Genomic DNA, 25,498 nt, shown 5'->3' on the forward strand with positions numbered 1-25,498 from the left:
ACAATATTTTTTAAACACTTACCATCTTTTGCTTCTTATTACTCACAAAAAACATTTTTTCTTTTACAAAATTTTTCTGGGAAAAGAAAGTACTATAGAGAGCTTATATCCTACGAGTAGTGTAGGCTCGCAAGGATAATCAGCAAAGGTGGCTGGGCTGTTGTATCCTGGGGACAACGTGCAGAAACTATTTGTCTAACTACATCGGATATACCGTAGACGGCACGATTTGTCTCAAGACAGTGACTTGGTCCACGTCTCATCTCCGCCACCTCTTTTTGGTAAATCAAATTGTGTAATTTCCAAGGAAAATTCAGGTATTATCTCTCCTTTATTTCCAACAATTTTAGACAAATCGATATGGAGAACACAAAATCATCCTTGGAAAATGGTAATGTTATGTCTAATTCCTCTGAAGCGGGTGATCTTAATAAGCCATTCCGCTTCGGTGGTGTTAACTTTAAGAGGTGGAGACAAAAGACTTTATTTTATCTTACTCTTTTGAATGTGGCTTATGTGTTAACTGAGAAAAAACCAAAGAAAAAGAAATCTGAACAATTGACTGAAGAAGATCTTTCTCAACATGAAAAAGATGTTAAGAAATGGGATAAGGATCATCTTTACTGTAGAAATTATTTACTTAATTGTCTTTCTGATGATTTGTATGATTATTATGATCAAGCTTACAAATCAGCCAAAAAGATATGGAAGGCATTGAATCAAAAATATGATACAGAGGAAGCTGGATCCAAGAAATATGCATGTAGCCGATTTTTCAGATTTCAGATGGTTGAAGGCAAGTCCGTGGTGGAACAATCCTATGAACTCCAAATGATTGCACAAGATGTTCGATCTAAAGGCATTCGTGTAGATGAACAAATGCAAGTTTCAGCCATCATTGACAAGCTGCCTGAATCTTGGAAGGAGTTTGCCAAAGTTCTGAGACACAAGCAAAAGGAACTCTCCATTAAATCCCTTATCACCCGTTTGAGAGTGGAGGAAGAGGCAAGAAACCAAGACAAAACTGTTGAACTTCATGGAGCAAATGGTCCTAAGGTAAATTTTATCTCTTCAAATGAAAACATGCCAAAAGCCAATGCAAAAAATAATGACTATGTAAGGCCTAAGAAAAGGAACTTCAAACGTAGGCCAAACAAAAATCAACCTCAACATAAGACCCACTCTAATCAAAGAAAGAACCAAGCACACCATCCTAAGCATGCTCCAAATAATGGCAACCACACTAATAATAGCAATTATGCATGTTTTGTATGTGGAAAGCTTGGACATTCGGCTAGAAATTGTCGTTTTCGAAAACATGGGCCTATGGCTCAAGCCAATGTCATTGAAGAGCCTCTTGTGGCTATGGTTACCGAGATTAATATTCTCGAAGGCTTAGGAGGGTGGTGGATTGATTCTGGGGCAACCAGACATGTTTGTTATGATAAAAACTGGTTCAAGACCTACACCATCTTGGATGAGAAAAAGAAAATTATGCTTGGTGATTCTCATACCATTGATGTTGTGGGTATTGGAGAGGTGCTTCTCAAATTTGCTTCTGGGAGAGAAGTCACTCTCAAAGATGTCTTTCATGTTCCTAACATTAGAAAGAATCTAGTTTCTAGTTTTTTGTTGAATAAGGCTGGTTTCAAACAAGTCTTCGAGGCTGATCAATATGTACTCTCTAAAAAGGGAATGTTTGTTGGCAAAGGCTATGCTTGTGATGACATGTTTAAACTTAATGTTGAGATGAATGAAAATTCAAGTTTTGCTTATATTGTTTCTTGTGTGAATGTTTGGCATGGTAGATTATGTCATATCAATAATAAATATATGAAAAATATGAGTGATTTAGGTTTAATTCCTAAACTTGAAAATGAACTTGAAAAATATGAAATTTGTAGCATGAATAAAATTACTCAAAAGCCTCATAAATTAATTGAAAGAAATACTGAATTACTAGAGCTTATCCATAGTGATATTTGTGAATTTGAAGGACACTTGACACGTGGAGGTAATCGGTATTTTATAACCTTTATAGATGAATTTTCAAAATATTCATATGTTTATCTTATGAAAAATAAAAGTGATGCTTTTGAAAAATTATCAATTTTCTTAAAAGAAGTTGAGAATACTTTTGATAAAAAGGTTAAAAGGTTTAGAACTGATAGAGGAAAAGAATATGATACTCTTGGTCTTAATAATTATATTCAATCTCTTGGTGTTGTTCATGAGACTACTGCCCCTTATTCTCTATCTTCAAATGGAGTAGCTGAACGTAAAAATAGGACTCTTATAAATTTAACTAATGCTATGCTTGTTAGTTCTGGGGCTCCTAAATATTTTTGGGGTGAAGCTATTTTAACTTCAAATTTTGTTTTGAATAGAGTACCTCATAAAAAGACTTTTTTAACTCCTTTTGAATTATGGAAAAAATATAAACCAAATCTGAATTTTTTCAAAGTTTGGGGTTGCTTAGCATATGTGAGGCTACCTGACCCTAAAAGACCTAAACTTGGGGTAAAGGCTTCTACATGTGTATTTTTAGGTTATTCTTTAAATAGCACAACTTATAGATTTTTTGATATTGATAATAATACAATAATTGAATCTAGAGATGCAATTTTTCATGAAAATAAATTTCCATTTAAATATAAAAATAGTGGGGGTTTTGAACAACAAGAGAATTTTGAATGTTCAACATCTAAGTCAAAAGATGTTAATGAATATGAGTTTGAACCTAGGAGGAGTAAAAGACCTAGAATTGAAAAGATTTTTGGTCCTGAATATTATGTGTATAATTTACAAGGTGACCCTACTTCCTTAGAGGAAGCTTTATCTTCTCCTGATTCAGGTTTTTGGAAAGAAGCCATCAATGATGAGATGGATTATATTATCTCTAATAATACTTGGAAACTTGTAGATTTACCTCCAGGTTGTAAAACAATTGGATGTAAATGGGTACTTAGAAGAAAATTAAAACCTGATGGATCTATTGAAAAATTCAAAGCAAGGCTTGTAGCTAAAGGTTTTAAACAAAAAGAAGATATTGATTTTTTCGACACTTTTTCTCCTGTTACTAAAGTTACGTCTATTAGATTATTGATTGCTATAGCAGCTATTCATAATTTGATGATACATCAAATGGATGTAAAGATGGCATTTCTAAATGGAGATTTAGAAGAAGAAATTTATATGGACCAACTAGAAGGTTTTACAATGCCAAGTAATGAACATAAGGTATGTAAATTATTAAAATCTCTATATGGTTTAAAACAAGCACCTAGACAGTGGCATGAGAAATTTGATCAATGTTTGCTTTCTAATGGTTTTAAAACAAATGAAAGTGACAAATGTATATATTATAAAACTTTTGATGATGCTCATGTTATAATTTGTTTAAATGTTGATGATCTTCTAATTTTTGGTCCTAATATGGATATTATAAATGCTACCAAAATGCTTCTTAAAAATAACTTTGATATGAAAGATTTAGGAGAAGCTAACGTGATTCTTGGCATGAAAATTTCTAGAACTTCAAATGGCATAGTTATAGATCAATCTCATTATATAGAAAATTTTTTGAAAAAATATAATTACTTTGATTGTAAACCTGCAAGTATTCCTTTTGACTCTAGTGTGCATCTTTTTCCTACTAAAGATGAAAATGATATTTACAATCAAAAGGAATATGCTAGTATTATTGGAAGTCTTAGATATGCTACTGATTGTACTAGACCTGATATTGCTTATGCCGTAGGAGTTCTAGCAAGATTTACTACCAAACCTAATTTTGAGCATTGGAATGCCATGACTCAATTAATGAGATATTTAAAAAGAATTGCGCACTATGGTTTGCTATATCAAAGATATCCTGCTGTTCTTGAAGGATATAGTGATGCTAGTTGGAACACCTTATCAGGTGATTCTTTGTCTACCACTGGCTATGTATTTACTATAGGTGGTGGAGCAATAAGTTGGAAATCTAAAAAACAACAGATTATTGCTAAATCCACCATGGAGGCAGAATTAATTGCCTTATCTTCAGCTAGTGAAGAAGCGGGTTGGTTACGAGATTTATTATCTGAAATTCCCACGTGGGAGAAACTTATTTCACCTGTCTTAATTCATTGTGATAGTACTGCCACTATTGCTAGAGTGCGCAACAAATACTATAATGGTAAATCCAGATCTATTAGAAGAAAACACAGTACTGTGAGATCATACATAAACAATGGTACCATAAATGTTGATTATATTAGTACAAATGATAATATTGCGGATCCATTAATTAAAGCTCTAGCTAGAGAAAAGATCTGGATAGCATCGAGGGGGATGGGACTTAAGCCCAAAGAAGAATAAACTACCTATGAGGATACCCTACCTAGGGATTGGAGATCCCAAGAACTAGGTTCAAAGGGAAAAACTAATCATAGAGTAGTTTGATTAACATGCACTAAATATATGTATGAGTAATAATACTCATGTCCCTCCCTATGGTGTGCGTGCATGTATCTTGTAACGTTATATAGGATGAGTTTTTATTTTTATTTATTAAAAACTCTTAATGTGGACTATAGCTCTTATGAGTGGGATGTTAGAGTTACAAGAACATCCTTGATAGCCACACCTAAGTGAGCATGGAAGTGAGGCCGCTTCCTTTGAGAATGGGGCTAGTTCTCTAAATAGCTCATGAATGCTGGGATAAAGCACAAGGCCGTAATGTGCTGGCTTAAAAGCTCGTAGTAGAGTACTGGAATATTATGTGTGTGATGTAATGTTTTGTATCCATAGAAAAAGTTATAGTTCAAGACTTAGATCACTATTAACTTTGGAACAATGTTGCTGAAACACTAAATGAGGGTTCAAGCCATTGGCACTCTCATTATGCATAATGTTCTACTTAACCGAGAAAAAAAAAAAAAATTTGTTCTTACCATCTATTTGTTTTTTATAAAAATAAGTGGGGGATTGTTGGATATTTTTATAAAAAATATCATATTAATTTTAATACTCATTTATGTGAATTGAGGAAATCAATTATCCCTTAATGTCAAATGCGTTAATTGCTAAATTTTGAAAATTCAAAATTTGAATAGCTATTGTCAATGGTTTTAATTAGAAAATCTCTGAAAATTAATGTGAATTTTAATACCATATATTGCCAACTTTTAGTATACTTTCCTTTATAAACTTTTGCTTTAAAACGTTTCTTTTAATATATTTAATAGTAACGGTATAGATAGAAAGTATAAGATATTGTACAACTATATATTTATATAATTTACAGTTGATGGATTATAGCATTATATAGTACTTTCCATTCTTGGTTGTAATTATTGTGTATAGTCAAATTTCAAAGGATATCATTATTTAGTATTTAAATGACAGCCACGTAGGGGCTGTCATTTTTAAAAGGCATCTTAAAACTAAAAAGACAAACTTGTTTTGTCTGCCTCAACGTACTAACTTAAAAAAAAAAAAAAAAAAGGAAAGTTTTGACCGGTTATATATAATATATATATTTATATATAACAAGAAAGCTATTAACTCAGGCATTGATTTCAAAAATTTTATGATCATTTAAAGCTTTTAAGGATAGCAAACGTATTTAAATTTTTAGCTAAGGACAAGCAACGTGTCTAGCTATATATATATATATATATATATATATGAAAAGAAAAAAATAGATCAGATACACTTTTATTTTGAATTACAAAGCTACAAACTTTTCAGAAACAATATTTTTTAAACACTAACCATCTTTTGCTTCTTATTACTCAAAAAAAACATTTTTTCTTTTACAAAATTTTTCTAGGAAAAGAAAGTACTATAGAGAGCTTATATCCTACGAGTAGTGTAGGCTCGCAAGGATAATCAGCAAAGGTGGCTGGGCTGTTGTATCCTGGGGACAACGTGCAGAAACTATTTGTCTAATTACATCGGATATACCGTAGACGGCATGATTTGTCTCAAGACAATGACTTGGTCCACGCCTCATCTCCGCCACCTCTTTTTGGTAAATCAAATTGTGTAATTTCCAAGGAAAATTCAGGTATTATCTCTCCTTTATTTCCAACATTAAGTGTGATATAGTACCATACACGTATGTGTTACTTGGAGTATTGATGATATTCTTTTTCTTATTTCCATTTTTGTTTGTGATTTTGTTTCACTTTTGTACCTTTAATGGAGTTCATCTAAATTTATGTATTTTCTTTTTAAAAAATCTAAATATTTAGAACATTTTTTTTTTTTGTTGTGTTGATAATTTGATAGTTACTAAAAATGGCGGGATGGTTTGTTGAACACTTTGAATCATAGTTCTTCTAATAAAAGAGAGGCGATAATACTCATGAAATACAAGACTCTTAACAATTTATGTATACCTTTTTAGTTAGGGTCTTTATTATAAGTAGGTTTATTTTCTTTGTGCTGCATGTTGGCTGTTAGTTGTTGCAAATAGACGGGTGGGAAAATACTTCATGGTAAAAATGACAGTAGGTTTTTATTGGTCCACTTCTACCCATTTTGGTCTATTTGGTCGACATCAGTCCAATCGGTCCCATTCAGTCTGTTTTAGTCCACTTCGATCCATTTGGGTCAAATCGGTCCCATCTAGTCCATTTGGTCCAATTATATCACTTTTTTTGGTGTAATGTTTGGAACTCCAATTACATCATTTTAAAAGGGTTTTGGACTAACATTTACTGAGTCTCATTTACTATTTTCATTTTTTACATTAAAAAATATATAACACCAAATTTCTTCATGTATCACGCAAGTCTGACTACTTAGTTACACTAATTCCTCAATTGTTATTCCTCTAAAATTTTCCAAGAGAATGGTTCAATCTATGCCAAGTTTACAAACAACATATAACGTGAAAGTGGAATGGGGTTTAAAATCTTAGTGGTTTAAGAAGAGTAGGATGACCGCAATTGAGAGCATTATGTTCAAGCAAACAATTCTTAATATCCTATTAAAATTAAAATTTAAACAAAAATCCTAATATATGATCTAGGTACAACTATAAGACCTCATATTCTATTTTTATTAGCACAAAATAAAATAATGTGAAACTTGGAAATCTGATGGGAGCATTTTCGCTCCCACTGTTTCTGCCATTTTTTTTTTATATGAAAAATGAGTTGGATGAAAAAAAAAAAAAAAAAAAAAAGGAAAAAGGAAAAATGTAGTCATAAGATTAAGTCCGATCCCAAATGAGTCTAGTCAAACCAAGCAAGGTTTGTCCCAAACACATTGACTACTGGTTAGATTAACATTAGGCTTGATCCATGATGAGCCCAATTCTAAACTGGCATTTGGTCAAAAGTGATTGGGCCAAACTGAATTGAGCAAGCAACTACATAAACCACGTACCTGGGCCCAGATAAGACCAATTGGTTCACTTCAAAATCCCAATTCTCATGAACCCAATATTAAAGAAAATGAAAAAATGCAAAATTGGCCCTCTAACTTTCACTTTTTTTTTTTTATTTCAGTCTTCTAACTTTTAGTTTTGTCAATTCAATCTTTTAACTTTCAATTTTTATCAATATAGGGCTCCGTTATATGGCTATTAGTGGTTGCCGTTAGAACCACTGAAATGACACTGTTTTGCACTTTTTTTTATTTGGAATTAAAAAAAATAAGAAAAATATGGGAAAAAAAAATTAAGGGAACCAAGAAATGACGCAAGGGGTAGTTTGACTTCGACACATGCTCGAATATGGCACACACGACCATTGTAACCGTCGATGATGCCAAGATTCCAAACCCTTGCATCGAAAACACAGCGGCTATGAAGGCACCACATGTCCTCTTGTTAGCGAACTCCGACATAATCGTTGCCGACAAAGGGTGGTCGCCACCAATCCCAACCCCTAAAAAGAACTTGAAAAACGAGAGGCTCACCATAACACACTCTCTCAATTTGCAAATCAAAAAGCTACAGCCCAGTGAGCTCAGCACCATTATCATCAATGCTATGCCATACACGTGTTGCCTTCCTATTCGGTCCCCGAGTCTACCAAACACCAGTTGACCAATCGTGGTGCCCAACAGAGCAATCGTCACTATAGCTGACAGAACCCCAGGTGGGACCTGATACTTTGGCTTGTCTTGCTCCCCTTGCATCGTTTCTTGGTTCCCCTTAATGTCTTTTTTTTTTCAGATTTTTCTTATTTTCTTTTAATTTCAAATTTTAAAAAAGTACAAAATGACATCGTTTTAGTAGTTCTAACGGCAGCCACTAACAGCCATGTAATGGAGCCCTGCATTGACAAAAATTGAAAGTTAGATGACTAAATTGACAAAACTAAAAGTTAGAGGACTGAAATGAAAAAATGTGAAAGTTAAAGGGTTAGTTTTGTATTTTTGCCTAAAAAAAAGGACACAAAAGCTCAAGTGCACAAAAAAAAAAGGACAAAATTTCCATCAAAGTTTATTTACATTTTGAATGGATCAAATTTATTAAATTTATTTTGAAATGCTTTTTGAATGACTGAAATTCACCTAAATGAATTTGAATAATCGAAATTCTCTAAAATTATTTGGAATTACACCTTCAATAAATAAAATTCATGAAAATTCAATTTCACTTACTCCTAAGTTATTAAACGTCACAAAGTTATTCTAAATTACATTTTTTTTAATTGGTTAAAATTCACCAAAATTAATTTGAATTGATTTTGAATGGTTGAAATTCACAAAATAACTTAAAATTACATCTTCAATTGTTGAAATTAAATTCTCTAAAATTATTTGGAATTACACCTTCAATAAATAAAATTCATGAAAATTCAATTTCACTTACACCTAAGTTATTAAACGTCACAAAGTTATTCTAAATTACATTTTTTAATTGGTTAAAATTCACCAAAATTAATTTGAATTGATTTTGAATGGTTGAAACTCACAAAATAACTTAAAATTACATCTTCAATTGTTGAAATTAAATTCACCATATTAATTGAATTAAACCTTAAATTGTTAAGATTAACCAAAATTAAATTTTGTTGATACATTACTCCGTCAACATTCATGAAATTAATTTTGAATTATACAAGTTGTTAAAATTGTTAAAATTCCCTAGAATTAGACCATTGCCAATTAGAATCCACAACACATACCCATGCGTCATAGCCCATTCTTAAGTGTTGAAGGGAGAATCATCCTTAATTTGGATCAGAATAAGATTACTCTTTTAGGGACCTCCATCAAGATTAGATGGATTTGTAAGTATGAAAAGAAAAACCCCAAATATAATTCAAAGGGGGACACAATAAGAGAATAATATCACAGCAAGCAAGCGACACTATTGAATGAATATAGCAAACACAAAAAAGCCGCACATAGTGTTTGTTTGTTCTTTTAGACCCCTATAAACTAGATTTGTTCAACCTAATTAATTAACTAAGTAGTTACTTAGGTTTATTATTCAGATCTAGGTTAAACACAAACAATCATATCACTAAGTGCAAAAAAGTAAAGAAGACAAGAGATATGATTACCTAGGAAAACCAATGAAACTAACAGTTTCAAGGTAAAAAACTTGGGGAGGATTTAACCTAATCTATCCTCAGGGTAAACAAATTTACTATGATAGAACGGAAGTTTACAATAGATCTTCTCCCTAAAATCTTAAGCTACCTCTTGTAGTACTTACTCATATAACCACATGCAGCTCCGACTCTATGGACTCTTCTATTTGAATTTGCTTAACACAAACACCAATGTTTGTGACTCTGAGATCCCACTCAAAGGGTTAGGCCATCAACAGTTATTTATCTTGTATGTAGCAACTTTTACAACATTAGATCTTGAGTTTCTTGAAAGAATATTACCGGTAGAGATTTTAGAGAGCTTTGGGTACAAAAACCCTAGATTTACAATTGGAGGCACAATATGCACTCTCCTTTTTCTAAAAAAACCCTCTTAGGATTAGCTTATAATGTCCTTTAAATATTGTAAAAAATAGATTGCAATTTGGGCTTGAAACGGTCAAGTTATAGGTTTTTTACGTTTACTATTTTTTTCTAATTTGCGACTTTCGACCAATCGAATAGCAGTTGAGAGCAATCGAGAGAACCAGATTGCATCTCACTTTTTTCATCTTGAACTTGAGTTTTTTGTCTTGGACTTGAAAATACACCATTCTAACTCAATGAGACTTACTTTTTGCCATGGTTTGCCAACACTACAAACTCAAATCCTAACAATCTCTCCATTTGGCAATTTGTGACAAAACTTACATACAACATAATGCCTATATACAATAAAATGCCCAAATACATCACAAAACCCAATCTAAGACTTCTAACCCAAAAGTTGCAAGAAAAGGCAGAAGGTCTTGATAGGAATGTACCTGTCTTTCCTGAAACACTCAAAAAAGCACATCAATGCATGTGTGGAAATAAAGACAGATAAACAACAATTAACAAATATGCAATAACAGCAAGTAAAATATATGCAAATTAACTTTACCCCTAAGTTAGATAAATAAAAAACTTTTATTTTCTCCCATTTTCAAAAACAATTTCATCCCCCCAAAATAAAAACAGTTAAAAACATTTTTCAAACATGTTCCAAATTTCATTTATTTCTCCCCCTTTTTGTTACGTATTGACAAAGACAACCCAATTAGAAGGTAAACAGTAAACATACATAACAGAAGGCAAGAGAAAATATAGTTGAGGCTGCATGGAAAAATCCATGTTTCTATGCAAAAATTTAGTCTTCATATATCAGCCCTGAAATTTCTCAAGATTGTAATTCAATAGGGTCTATATTATGAATAGTTGTTTAGCTATAAATTTCTCAAAAAAAAAAAAAAGAAAAAAGGATAAAGATAAAGCTTTAGCTATAAGATCTTCAATAGTACATTAAAACACAAAGTTTATTAATGATGAAAATTTTACATACTTGATACAGAAGAAAACAAAAATACATGACAACAACAGGGAAGCAATAAGATTGATTATAAATTTCTCCAATCTTATATATCATAAGCAGAAAATCATGATAACAACCATGTGAATAAACCATAATCCTCGTGCACCTGTAGTGAAGGAAGATAATTTCAATATTGTAAATAATAAGCTTTGGACTTCAGAAAATGATACTATACTAAAATGACGTTTTCCCTAAAATAAAAAGAATTCAAAAGATAGCAATTATCAATAACTTAATTTGTAAGTTAAAATTTTAATCTTATTTTAATTAATAGTTATCTTTTCTGCTTTGCCAAAATAAAAAATTGAAAATACTAATATAAAGACACGTGTCTTCTAATTACTATATGGATGTCCTACCAAATTATAATGCCTAATGTTGGAGCATTTTAATATTAATTAATTAAAATGAATAAATTTTACAATATAAATGTAAAGATGTGAGAGTGAATATGGAAGATAAGGAGTTAGTGAAAATGTTTAATCCCGCATTGAAAAGGAGAAAGACTATTTTGTTCTTTTTAATTGTGGTGATTAATGGACTAATATGAATTGACTCAGATATTGGGCTAGATACGTGTGCAAGGGGGAGGTGAAGAGTGGAGATGTCAAAAATGGAAATGAATCAGCCTCTTGGATCCTCCTACTTGACAGCCCATTCAGAATAATTATCATGTCCGTTGGTGAGTAAATGGCCCTCATTAATACTCCATTTTTATTATGGAAAATGAAAAGCCATTAACCCACTTAATGGACTATCCGTTTGGGACTATACATTCTTTAGAAACTCCTTATCTCACTATTAATTTTGTAACTCCAGCCCATTAGATTAATATCTAACAATTAATCTTGTAACACCCATTTCTAATTTATCATATTAATTTGGGTAGTAATTTCGTGAGGCCCATTGAGCCTACAAATAAACTCATCTAGACCCAATCCAAGTTATTGCAAATAAACACTAAAAAAAATAGAGAGGTTCTTGGCAAGGCAGGGCGTTCTTTCTAGTGGAGCTTCGGACTTGAACACTTTGTGTAGAGGTTGTTCTAGCCATACGAAACTTGTTAGGATATTGTATCATAGGGGAGACAAGTTAGAGAAGGTTTACACTAGTTACAAAGTTTAGCCAACCAAGGGCTTGAATCTCTTTAAAGAGAACGAGTGTCGCATCTTAGTCCAAATAGTGTTGTTTAATTTTCACTTTAAATTAATAATATTTAGAAGTATTATTTAGTTTCTCGTTGTGTTATTTCCATTATTATTGTGTTTGCACCAACATCTAACAAGACACAAAATTTACCTGTGGCTTCAAGCCTTTGTCTGCGAAGATTACTTTCAAGAAGTTTCTATCGAATTGCGTGTAGCTCAATTATAACAGCACCCATGTTCATCCTTTCACTTGGGAATTCAACTGAACAAGCTACTCCAATTCCAAGTTTACAAGTCAAGCATTCTTGAATTTTTGGACTTCCATTTTGGCTCTTATTACGAGTTATGTCATTTACCCTTGTCTCCCCTTCTTCTCTATCACAAAGAAGGGTAGGATCTATAGTTACGGGTTTTAGGCCACAATTGAAAACGTGGCTTACAAAAAAGGCAAAAAACGCGGCTATAGGACCTTTTTTTTTTTTGTGTGCGTAGTGAAAGCTGCTTTAACAAAGTTATGAAGGGTTAAGCTATCTTGGAAAATGTTATCAATAGGTTTTTGGCTCCTATGAACATCTCTAACAATAATATACCGTAACTATAGACATCACCATAAGTTGAGACTTCATTCCCCACTCCATACTTTGCAATTACACTTAACATATATGTGATGTGAACATTTGTTTTGTGTCAGATAGAGGAGAAGATACATAACCCATTGGTATTAATAGGAGAACTTTCAATGGCATTTAATAAGAAAAAGATTTAAGATAAATAGAAAATTAGTTATATAAAATTCGTTCTTCTGGCTACAGTACATCCATGTTAAAATTGTCCCTTTAAGGCTTCATAATATAATAGAATATTATGGGAAAAGGAAAACAATTAAATATAAGAAATGACAATGATATTTACCTGGAGGAGTATAACCAGTTCCTCTTATCCCGATAGAGCTTGATTGGTTATGAGAAGAATCTTGGATGGCACTAGAAAGAACTCTTCCTTGGCCAAAATCACCTACATGTCCAATCAATTCAGCATCAAGAAGAATATTACTAGGCTTGAGGTTGCAATGAACAATTGGAGTTTGGCAATGATGATGAAGATAATCCAATGTATTAGAAACATCAATGGCAATATTCAATCTTTGAAGAAGACTCAAACTCCTTGGTTCCTCAAGAGTTTTATTTATTCTTGGAGTTGGATGTAGCCACTCATCTAGGTTGCCATTTTCCAAGAACTCCATTACTGAAGCCTTAAAATCATGACCTTGACAGTCAATGCTAGAACATGATGTGAGCACCTTTACAAGATTTTGATGTCTAATATTTCATAGAGCCTCACACTCTACTTTTGAAATTGTTGGAAGCTCCATAACGCAAAAGGTCAAGCACCTTGATTGCAATTGCACATCTACCTTCATCAAGAATTCCTTTATACACGGACCCGAAACTACCCACACCTATTAAATTTAGAAGAGAACCCATTGGTTGCATTTAGGAGACTTTGGAAAGATAAATTCAAAAGCAAATTTCCTACGTCACTTGAGGCATTTTTCTTTTCTTTCTTAAAGAAAAATGATATCGAAGTAACAGAATCACAGAAACTCCAATAAGTCCAGAAAAGATAGATATCATTAACTTCAATGTAAGGTTCAACTTCCTCTTCTTAGGTTTTTCAAAATTGCATTTAGGAAGCTTAAACTTATGTGTACCCCCACAAAGCTTTCCATTTCCCTTAATAAACATTGAACTGATATTCTTGAAAACTCCCTCCGTTGGTACCTTACACTCAAAATGGTTGTTGGATAGATCTAAATATTGCAAAAAGACAAAGTGGTCCAAAATTTTTGGAATTTGGCCTGAAAAATTATTGTTCGAAAAATCTAGATATTGAAGATCTTTTAATGATTCCAAAGATAGTGGCATGATCCCTTGAAAGTGGTTTCTTCCCATGAGTAGATATTCCAGTTTTATACAACTTCCAAGACTTGTTGGAATTTTCCCAACCAACATATTTTGGAAATATCTAATATTTCTAGATTTTCATATTTTCCAATTTCCATGGAAAGCACACCAGTAAATTGATTGGTCGACAAATTTATAAAAAATGTTGAGAATGAGAGACCAATGATTGGTGGCGATAGTGAACCACTAAGCTTGTTATTAGCAAGATCCAAATAAATCAAATTTTGACACTTGCTTAGACTTAAAGGGATGTTACCTTGGAGATCATTCTTGTATAAATTGCATTTTGTCAAGAAAGTTAAATTTCCAATAGATGATGGAATGCTTCCATACAAATTGTTTGTATTTAATAACAAAATTTTTGACTTCTAAAGTTTTCCAATTTCAGACGGAATATTACCTGATAATTTTTTTTTGCTCAATGTTGAGTTTCTCCAAGTTGATCAAATTCCCTATCTCTATTGGAATACTTTTAAATATTTTATTATGATCTAGAATTAATGAGTTTAGAGTAGTTGAGAAATTGCCAATGCACTTGGGCAACTCTCCCCCAAACTTATTCACATCTATATGTAGCTTGGTCAGATTGGTGGCATTTGTCAGAGAACATAGAAAACTCAAGTCATTAGCCCCTCCATTTCCAAGGTTGTTTTGGTCAATTAAAAGAAATGCCATTTTGTACAGCTTCTCCAAAGTGGAACTTTTCCACTAAATTTGTTACCATCCAATGCAAGTGCATTTAGATTCGAGGCATTAGATATTGAAATGGGAATAGATCCAGAAAATTGATTATAAGAAATGGATAAATCTTCCATATTTGATAGAGTGATACCTATGTTCGACAGAAGATGCCCTTGGGTTTGGTTGAATTCTAGATCAAAGAGTACTGATGAAGATAGATTGAACATTGAGGAAGGAATTGTTCTAGATAAGCTATTTCCAAACACACTAAAATGTAAAATTTTGGTCAATTGGCCAAAAGAGTAAGGGATAATCCCACCGAAATTATTATATGTGAATAAAATATCTCTAGAAATGATAAGTTTCCAAGAGAAGGTAGGATACTTCCTGTCAGGTTATTTTTGGAAAAAGAAAAGACATGGAGTTTTGACAAAGTGCCAAAAGTTGCAGGGATTTCCCGACCAAAAGGTTGTAACTAAAATCAAGGACTCCGAGGTTGGTACAACTAGATAAATTGTTAGGAATTTTGCCACTAAGGGTTTGTTTGGGAAGCGTGTTTTGTGCTTCCCATGTCTGCGTCTAGCTGATTTTTTTTTTCTTTTTTTTAAGTCCAGCGCCTCTTGCATTGTTCATAGGACATGAACAGTGCAATCAGGCATATACATAGTACTTTCAAGCATGAACAGTTTATTTTTATTGTTTTTAGATTTCAATTTTCAGTAAAATAAACGGTATCCAAACGCGCACTAAGTGTGTTATTATGTAGCAATAAGGATTGCAATTTGTGTAAACGACCAATTTCTTGAGGGATTTCATAATGAAAGCTATTGTTTTGGAGAATTAGATTTCTTAAAAAACTTAAATTTCTAACATGTGATGATATAGAGCCTACCAATTTCGAAGATTGCAGGTCCAACATAATGACCCTTTGATGTTGACGACCACAAGTAACCCCTCGCCATTGGCAAAAGTGGATGCTGTCATTCCAAGATGTCATAACCCCCAAAGGATCATATATGATCTTGGCTCTGAACTCAAGCAAAGCCAAGTGGTCTGTCTCATTATTCCCTCCAACCACAAAGGTGACTAGCAAGCCACACCATAAGAGAAGGATAAAAATAAAGAAGTCAATAACATACCGGAGGCTGTACCGGTTTGTCCAGCGGTACGATATATTTCGAGTATCGGTCAATATCGGTACATACCGGTCAATACCGGTGTACCGTTTTGGGTTTACCGCTATTTTATATATATAAAACCAAAATTCATATAATTTATTAAAAAGTTTAAATTTATAAATCTTTATCTCATCTAATATGTTAATCTCTAGTTAAAATTTCAACTAGATAATATTAATAATAATAGGGAATTGATGGTCCTACTTCTTTAATAATAATAATAATAATAATAATAATAACAATAATAACATCACTTACTGACAGTACAAAAACTTTTTTCACCTAAAATGCCGTTTGAAACTTCTTTGCATTAGAAAAAAAAAAAAAAAAAGTCAAAATTTTACAACAATTCACGTGGGTGCGTCAGAGGGCATACTGCCAGAAATTTATTAAAATGTTGTTTGAAACTTCTTTGCATTATTAAAAAAAAAAAAAATCAATTTTATAGCAATTCACGTGGGTGTGTCAAAGGGCACACTGCCACAAGTTAAAAATAAAAAGCAAACCCCCTTTACCTTTGCTTTACTCTTAAAAGTCACAATAAAGGAAACAAGCCTTCAAAAATAAAAACATAAAAACTGCAAACTGAGAGAGGTAGATGGATGGAGGGATGGGCGTGAAGAAGAAGAAGAATAGCTAGACACTTTTGAAACAGTGCTGACAACGGTGGTATTATGGGTTACATGGTATTTTCTTTTACTGTTAATCACAAAATTTCCATTTTTCTTGTTTTTCTTTTACCGTCTAGTGTTCTTTTTCCGGCCGGTATCCGATTTTTTCCCAGTTTTTCCGGTACAACCCGGTAAGCTCCGGTACAAAAATGGTATGAAATAGCCATGTTTGTGTACCGGCCAAGTTGCCGGTATGAAAAATTCCGGCTATACCGGCTGGTACGGTACAGTATTGACTCCACTGGATAAAAGTATGCATGCAAGAAGAAGAGTATGGCAGAGCAGAACACTAGTGGGGAAGCCCTATAGGCAATAATAATATGGTTGAAGAAGGGCTTATTTGGCAATTTTCTATCTCAAGAAAGTGGCAAATTTATAACGTGGGAGACAAGAAATTTTGTGTAAGAATTTTTTGTGATTTTCGGTCTGAATCCAAGATTGCAAGAAAATTTTATTGGGAGATAAAGTAGTCTGATTGATTGCCATTTAGTCTTTACCATCATTAATATAAAAGAAAAAAAGAGCATACTTGTAATAGAAGTGGTGTGTGACCCCAGCCGTAAACATTATAACTAAAATTATTATTATTCTCTGTTAGGTTCTAAAAGTTTAGAACAATTGGCAAATCGTGAATACAAACTTGTCTAGATATAGATCCTAGAGTTTATAGGTATTATTAGACAATACTCAAGGTGATTTAAGTCAAGATTCAAGAACAAGTAAGCTACAAAAAGAAGATTTCAGAATTTGCCTGGTTTGATCGATTGAGAGATAGGTTTGATCAATTGAGTGTCGTATCTGCAGAATTTTAATTAGGTCAAATAGCAGTTCAAGTCCAAAAATGATTAGGGTTTTAGATCTACTTCTTCTAGTAAATAAAGGAAACTCTATGCACGTTTTTAATAAGGCTTTTCAGAGAGATAAGAGTTTGCCTTCTTTGTATCTAGGTTTTTGTACCCAAAAAGCTCTCTCATATCTTCTACCGATGTTATTCCTTGAAGAATCTCAAGATCTAGTGTTGTAGAGGTTGCTGCCTTCTCTAGTCATCAAAGGTGTTGATGATCTAAATCTTCAAGGGTGGTCTTGGAGTCACAAACAGGAGAGTTTATGTTTTTTTTATCACAAATGTGGATGCTTGTGTTGCAAAGGCCTAATAGAGAAGGAGTCCGTGGATTCGGAGCTTGCACGTGGTCGTGTCAGTAAGTTCTACATGAGGTAGCAATAGGATGTTAGTGGTCTAAGTCTTATTGTAAATTTCGATTCTCTATAATGGATTTACTTTTTACCTTGAGGATAGTTAGATTAAATCCTCCTTAGGTTTTTTACCGGTTTGGTTTTCCTGAGTGATCATATCATTGTGTTCTTTATTTTTCGCTACTTTACATAATATGACTTTATTTTTTTAACCTATATTTGAATAATAAAAGTAAGTATTCACTTGGTTAAATAACTAGGTTAAACAATTTAGTTTAACAGGGGTCTAAAAACGAACATTCTCAAGTAATGAGTATTTCTTGACCAATTTCAAATATAAAATAAGAAAGTAATTATTGTGAGATTAATAGTTTATAAGATATGAGTTTATTTTTCAAGATCATAACAAATTCATTACCATACCCATAAACAAGCCTACACTTGTCTTGTATTTCATTAGCCCTATTGTTTAAAAGCCTGTTTATGTACATTTTTTTTTTTTGGGGGCTAGGGCAAAAAAGAGGAGTAGCAGAAGATGCGGACACATCTAAATCCTTAAGAAGCTATCGTAGCCAAAGAAGCTCAGATGTGGTATCAGCAAGGGCACGATATTTTGCTTCAGTATTGGAGCAGGTCACAAAGGTTTGTTTTTTACTTCGCCAGGAAATCAAAGAAGGGCCTAGGAGAAAGCAATAATCAGTGGTGGACCTATGATCAGTGAGATCTCCTTTGCAATCAGCATCAAAAAATGCACAGAGTACAAGAGAAGACTGAGCTGAGTAGAAAAGGCCATGGAAGAGAGTGCCCTTCAAGTGTCAAAGAATGTGCAGAACAGTAGCGTAGTGAGTTGATCGTGGAGAAGACAGATACTAGCTTACATAATGAATAGTATAGGAAATGTCTGGCTGAGTAACTATGAGATAAACTAGGCTGCCAACCAATCATCTGTAAAAAGAAGGATTAGAAAATGGTTTCCTCCCCAAGGGAGTCAGATGCGCATTAAGTTCAACTGAAGTGTCAATGGTCTTGCTGTCAGTGAGTCCAACTTAAGACAAAAGGTCAGAAGCATACTTGGCTTGAGTAATATAAAGACCACATGCTTGAATATATGCGGGAGAGAGAAGCATAGAATAGGAACACAAGGCTTACGTGGTTCAATATTACGACTTACATCTACAGAGGAAATCCTTAAGGGCTACATCTTTATTATAGAAGAGTGTAGTACAAAATCTGTATTACAATAAACCATAACATATGTATATAAAGTAGACTAAACCCTAAACTAATAAACTTCTAGTACAAGTAGGAGACTTGGTTTGCACACAAAGTAGAATTAGACTTAGACTTATGCTAATGAGCTAATATATCTCTAACACCTCCTCTCAAACTCAAGATGAAAACTTGATGAAATCTTGAGATTTGATTAGATTAAGAAGATCCTTTGAATGAAGTTTGGGTCTATGACAATGGTTTGAGGAAGATAATGGTATTATAATGTTGATGCGACTTAACAGTGGCATGACTATACCGGAGAGTTTTGATGGCAACAGTGGGAAGCCAAAGAAGATGAACGCAGTGAAGAAACATCGATTAAAACAAAGATTGCTCTTAATACACCGTAAGGACAGAAAACTATGGCTATAGGAAGGTGACTCTGATACCATGTTAGAAATACTGAATTTAATAGTATTGTATTTCACACGGAAAGAATATATATGAGTGTCTTTATATAGGAGACATGTAAGTGCAGTACAAGTAAGAGTGTAGTACATGAATGTGTGCTATACAAATAATCTAGTTGGGCCTAAAGCCCACACACTATACATGTTTACAAATCAAATATTTCAAATTTTTGTAATCTAAAGTTATGGTGGTCAACAGCAAGGGCTACGGCCAATGGCGGCTCCAGGAATATTTTCTAAGGTGGTCATTAAAATAATGAAATTATACAAAATTTAATAAAGAAAACTTTATATATTGACCAAAAAAAAAAAAAAATACACACACAAATACAAAAAGTTTTACAATTTTCTTCTACGAATTTTCTTATTTTGAAGTCTTCGCATGATAGTCTTGTTATCAATGTTGCAAGTTACATCATTTTCAAAATTTTAGTTAGATAAAAATTTTCTTGGGCTTTTTCTTTTTGTTTGTAAGGACCTAATATATTGTTAAGGGGACCAAAATTTAAGGACAAAATTTTGCTACAAACTTAGTTGTAGGGCTACAATTCTCACTAAATAAATTAACATGATTACATATTTTAAAAATCTAATACTAGTGCTTTCAATCGCTGGCCAATAAGTATGATAATAACCTCAGGTGAGCTACACCGGTAGATTGAAAAATGCCGGTATAGGTCCCGATAGTTTCGAGCAAGCTATCTTGGTGATTTGAAAGTGCCATTATATGTTTTTTTTTTTTTTTTTGAATACATGCTTTAGTAGCTGTTTAAAAGCGCTGCTATTGACCATAATCCTAAAACATTTGTTAGAGAAATCATTGACTCATTGGTTACTGGATGATGGTATATCTTTTACCTTTAAAAAGTTTAGATCAAATAGAGGAATACTGTTATAGATAATATAGATTATTCTTCCAAAATATCAAAAAATTAAAACAAATAATAACTCTCTCATTCATTTAAATTTCAATATTTTTTGTACTTTAAAATTACACACAAAAAATGAATTTCAAAAAATGAATTTATTTGATTGAGTGGCAAATAATCTGATGAGTGGCAGAATAGAAGAAAATTTGATGAATTTTGTCAAAAGTCTTGTGGGGAACTCAATTCCCCACAATTAGCGTGCACGTGCAATGTGGGAGTTGCGGTTTCAGATCCTTCATTAATGGGTACACTGACCAGGTTGACTTCCATAGGTGCCTTCTGGGGGTAATGATTCTCCATCATTGATGTGCCCGTGTTTAATGGGATGAGATATTCCCGTATCAGTTAGTGCTGTGTGGGACTCGAAGTCCCCACAGTTGTGGGAGTTGCGGTTTCAGAGCCAACATTGAGTGCTATTTTGCAAAATAATGCAGTGAAGGGATGTAATTCTAAAGATTCAAAATTTTACAGAACATGAACATCTCAATATTACTAGATTTTATTTTGAAGTTAAATTTTATTTTCTAACTCTAACAAAATTAAGAGTTTCATATCATTTAAAAACAGAAAGAAAAGGGACCTAGATGAGCAATTTGCTTTTTAGTGAATCCCCCATTTTCAAATGCAACGGGTTTAACTTATTATTGTTGCAAGTGAAGTCTATTGAATCAGGTAAAGTTGAAGTTTCTGTAGATAAAGACTCGGGGCAACATCGAGATGGACAGGTCTTTAGGTGGAGGATTCCAAAATAGACTCTGGCATGGTGTAAAGGCACCTTAGGAAGCGTTATCGATCCAGTTTGATTTCTATTTAACACATTTGCTCGTCTTTTCTAAGGATTTTTTCTCCAACTTTATGTGCTACCATTTATTAATTCTCTTCTATGATTAAAATTATGCATGCATCAAGCTTGAAAGAGTTTAATCTATTGAGAATGTATATGTACTATGCAGTGGGCAAAATTTGTCCCTGCATCATACACTCCCATAATCAATTCAAACTTACCACGACCACAAAAAAGAAAAAGAAAAAAAAGAAGATGTACATGAGCAATTTGCTATCCAGTCATGAGTCGCCCATTTTCAAATGCATTGGGACCAATGTATTCTTGTTGGAACTTGGAAGCTATTGCAACTTGCAAGTGAAGTCTGTCGATTCAGACATGGTACAACATCGAGATGGACAGGTCTTCCTGGTCTTGTCATTCTGCTTTGCTTAGCCATCGTAAGTTACAAGTTACAACGACTTAGACTTGGAATGGAACAAATGGCTAAGAAGTCAAGATTGTTTAGCTTGCTTCCACTGGTCATCAATCAAACACAAGTGTGGAATTTTGGTATAGAAAACATAGCACTATTAATAACAAGGACTAAAACACGAGGATGGATTAAGTTTCACTAAACTCTTTGTTTGTTGTAAGTTCGAGTTAGCTTGATTGCTAAAAATTCTTATAATCGAATAAAAAAAAAATCTAGGGTTCGAATTTCCGTCAATACCAAAAATTAATGAGTGTTTTAGCTTGATGATAAGAGTAATTTTCAAGAAGTGGTTATAAGTTGAAATCCCCTATTTATCAAAAACAAAACAAATTTGTTTGTTTGTTTTCTTTTAAAATATATTTCAATGAGAGGGAGGGTTAAACCCCAGCTAGAAACATCAAGAGATATGGTGTAAACTCTTAATTAGTTAATACTTAACTAGGTTAAACAATTTAGTTTAACAGGGGTCTAAAAACGAACATTCTCAAGTAATGAGTATTTCTTGACCAATTTCAAATATAAAATAAGAAAGTAATTATTGTGAGATTAATAGTTTATAAGATATGAGTTTATTTTTCAAGATCATAACAAATTCATTACCATACCCATAAACAAGCCTACACTTGTCTTGTATTTTATTAGCCCTATTGTTTAAAAGCCTGTTTATGTACATTTTTTTTTTTTGGGGGCTAGGGCAAAACTTCTTTATTAGACAAGCTTAAAATTAAGGCTCAAGTTTGACTCATAAACAAACAAATATGACCGAGTTTTTTATAAATCCAAGTTTGAGCTATTTATGTATGGCTTGGTTCACTTACATCCATAATTTTAAACATATTTATATGGTAAAAATGCACTTTTGATTCCTATATTTTGGGTCAATTTCAATTTTGGTCCCAAAATTGATTTCGTTGCAAATTTCATCTCTAAAAAAAGAAAATCGATTCTATTTTGGTTCTTTCCATCAAACCACTAACGGAAACCTCCTACGTGGCAGAAGAAATGTCCTACTTGCTGATGTGGCGTTGATGTGGCCATTAAAATATTATTTAAAAAATTATTTGGCATTTTTTAATGGTATGTCAGCATTTAAATTATAAAAATTTTAATTCCTCAATTTTAATTAAAAAATTAAAAAAACAAAAAAAAATTTAACTTTTTTTAAACGAAAAATTTACTTTCTTTTAATTGAAATGATTTTTTTTAATTCGAATCTCTAAGATTCATATTCATAGCAAAGAAAATTAATCCTTATTTTCTTATAATTTTCTTTGTCTTTCTTGTACTTTCTTTATAACCAAACACATCAAAACAAAATAAATAACGTATTTCTTGTCTTTTATTTTATTTTATTTTTATTGCTTTTATTATTTTATTCTTTCTTGTTCTTCCCTGTAATCAATCTCCAGCAAAGAACCCAACCCTAAACCCAGATCTCAACCAAACGTCAAACCCATATCTCCAGCAAAGCAAACCTTAGCCTTCAAACCCATAAATTTTCTTGGCAAACAAACACACGAAAAACCCACAAGAAAAACAAACAAAAACACCCCAAATCACCACCACTAAATCAAAGAACATGAATATCAAAGCCAAGCAAAAGAATAGAAACCCGACATCTAGTAAAGCACCACCACCGAATCAAATATTCCAAAATTTCCTAGCAACCAGCAAAGCTTTAACATCAAATCTAAAAAAATCCTAAGCTAAAAACTGCCAAAACAACCTTAAAGAGAGGAAAATAGAGATGGTGAGGTAGAAAGAGGTGTGAGAACCATTGATCTCGGCTTCACAACCTCTGATCTAGGCTCTAATACCGAATTGGTGATTAGGGTTTCGTACAATGGAGCCATGTCGAATTGGCGACTATGGTGAGTTACCGAATCGGCGGACCCAAACTCCGATCTTGAACGAGTCTTGAATGATTTTGACTGCAGTGACCTCATCACTGAGATTAAAGAGAGTTTGGTAGATCGGCGGAGATGAGATTTTGAGAGAGTATGGGTCTGAGAGAGATTCCGTTGAGGGTGAAGAGAGAATTAAAAATAGAGAGAGTTTAGAGATGTTTTAAATCTAATCACTGATGAGGTAAAAAGAAAAAGAATTAAAAGGATAATTATTATTTTTAAATAATTTTAATTAAATTAGATTTAAGGTTTTTTTAAATTTAATTTCTCTTTTTTATAAATTTTTTTATGTGACTTTTAAAAAAAATTTTAAATGCTGACGTGGCATTTAAAAAATGCTAAATAATTTTTTAAAATAATATTTTAATGGCCACATCAGCGCCATCTCAGCAAGTAAGACATTCCGTCTGCCACGTAGGAGGTTGGTTAGTTGACGGCAATGATGATTTTAAAAATGATTTGCTTTTTTTAGGGATGAAATTTGCAACGAAATTAATTTTGGGACCAAATTGGGAATTGACCCAAAATGTAGGGACGAAAAGTGCATTTTCGCCTACTTATATGAATGTAATGCTAGGGTTTGGACCCAAGAAAGTTGGCAATATAATGGGAATTTCGAGAAATTTGGAAAATAAATTAGGGCAATCAGTATGTTTTTCTTTTCTATGTAAAAATGCATAGCATAAAAAAAGACTATTAGTAAATATATATAACAATAAATAAATTCACGATTAGATTACATTTCTTTCTTATAACTTCCATGCTTGCAAAATTTCTAAAAGATAAAAGATCAATAGCAATATCATCAATCATGTTAAAAATACTGAATTCAATAGTATTGTATTTCACACGGAAAGAATATACATGAGTGCCTTTATATAGGAGGCATATGAGTGCAGTACAGGTGAGAGTGTAGTACAAGAATGTGTGCTATACAAGTAATCTTTTTTTTTTAGAAACAAACATACACTCAAACACACAACGGAGAGGGAAAGGGGTTCTAACACAAAGGCACACCACAACTCCACTTAAAAGTCATGGTAACTTTTAAGGGAGGGTGGGGTAAATTATACAATACACAAGAATGTGTGCTATATAAGTAATCTAGTTGGGCTTAAAGCCCAAAACACTATAGACGTTAACAGTCTCCCTCAAACTCAAGGTGGATGTGAGATCAGCTGGAGGTTGTCAACCAAATCACAAAGACATCCCTTAAGATGTGACTTGGTGAAGATATCTGAAAGTTGGTCTTTGGAGGAGACAGAGAAGAGCTTGAGAGCGCCATGGACAAGATGATAACAGATAAAATGACAATTAATCTCAATGTGTTTAGTCCGTTCATGGAAGACATCATTGTGAGCAATATGAATGGCACTCTAGTTGTCACAATAAAGAGGAGTAGCAGAGGATGCGGACACATCTAAATCCTTAAGAAGCTATCGTAGCCAAAGGAGCTCAGATGTGGTATCAGCAAGGGCACGATATTTTGCTTCAGTATTGGAGCGGGTCACAAAGGTTTGTTTTTTACTTCGCCAGGAAATCAAAGAAGGGCCTAGGAGAAAGCAATAATCAGTGGTGGACCTGCGATCAGTGAGATCTCCTTTGCAATCAGCATCAGAAAATGCACAGAGTACAAGAGAAGACTGAGCTGAGTAGAAAAGGCCATGGAAGAGAGTGCCCTTCAAGTAACAAATGTTTTTTTAACAATATAGTATCCATTGATATAAGTAGAAGACTGATAATTTAGCAAATAAAACAGAAACAAAATTTATTTATATTTTTTTCTTAAACAAAAATATTTTATAATAAACAATATCCTGCAAATTCCAAGTACCAATAATTCAAATGAAAAAAGAAAAGTTAATAGACAATCCGCATGCTTATAAATAAGCATCCATAACAACGATCCTTGTAAGGAGATAAGGGAGA

At 32.9% G+C, this 25,498-nt stretch overlaps 2 protein-coding genes and 1 pseudogene across 2 annotated transcripts; 1 reads left to right on the forward strand and 2 right to left on the reverse strand.

Annotated features, from left to right (window-relative positions):
- The first annotated feature begins 360 nt into the window (after nucleotides 1–360).
- Nucleotides 361–4,362, forward strand: LOC142616823 (uncharacterized). The gene is made up of 3 exons (XM_075789591.1): nucleotides 361–1,799; nucleotides 2,664–3,240; nucleotides 3,688–4,362. The coding sequence occupies exons 1-3, from the start codon at nucleotides 361–363 to the stop codon at nucleotides 4,360–4,362; spliced, it is 2,691 nt and encodes an 896-aa protein (XP_075645706.1).
- A 2,951-nt stretch (nucleotides 4,363–7,313) lies between these two features.
- LOC142616825 (putative inorganic phosphate transporter 1-8) lies at nucleotides 7,314–8,139 on the reverse strand. The gene is made up of 2 exons (XM_075789592.1): nucleotides 7,742–8,139; nucleotides 7,314–7,383 (listed from the first exon to the last, which is right to left on the reverse strand). Exons 1-2 carry the CDS (start codon nucleotides 8,137–8,139, stop codon nucleotides 7,314–7,316), a joined length of 468 nt encoding a protein of 155 aa, XP_075645707.1.
- A 102-nt stretch (nucleotides 8,140–8,241) lies between these two features.
- On the reverse strand, nucleotides 8,242–13,588 carry LOC142616826 (putative LRR receptor-like serine/threonine-protein kinase At3g47570; annotated as a pseudogene).
- Between the last annotated feature and the right edge of the window lie 11,910 nt (nucleotides 13,589–25,498).

Source organism: Castanea sativa, chromosome 11, assembly GCF_040712315.1.
Source record: "Castanea sativa cultivar Marrone di Chiusa Pesio chromosome 11, ASM4071231v1".
In the NCBI taxonomy this organism is placed as follows: Eukaryota; Viridiplantae; Streptophyta; class Magnoliopsida; order Fagales; family Fagaceae; genus Castanea; species Castanea sativa.

Coding starts and splice junctions, on each gene's coding strand:
- LOC142616823 (XM_075789591.1), top strand. CDS start 361: ATGGAGAACACAAAATCATCCTTGGAAAATGGTAATGTTATGTCTAAT. Junction 1,800..2,663: donor GTTTCTTGTGTGAATGTTTG/GCATGGTAGATT, acceptor ATATAAAAATAG/TGGGGGTTTTGAACAACAAG. Junction 3,241..3,687: donor TGCCAAGTAATGAACATAAG/GTATGTAAATTA, acceptor TACAATCAAAAG/GAATATGCTAGTATTATTGG.
- LOC142616825 (XM_075789592.1), bottom strand. CDS start 8,139: ATGCAAGGGGAGCAAGACAAGCCAAAGTATCAGGTCCCACCTGGGGTT. Junction 7,384..7,741: donor TCGACGGTTACAATGGTCGT/GTGTGCCATATT, acceptor ATCTGGGCCCAG/GTACGTGGTTTATGTAGTTG.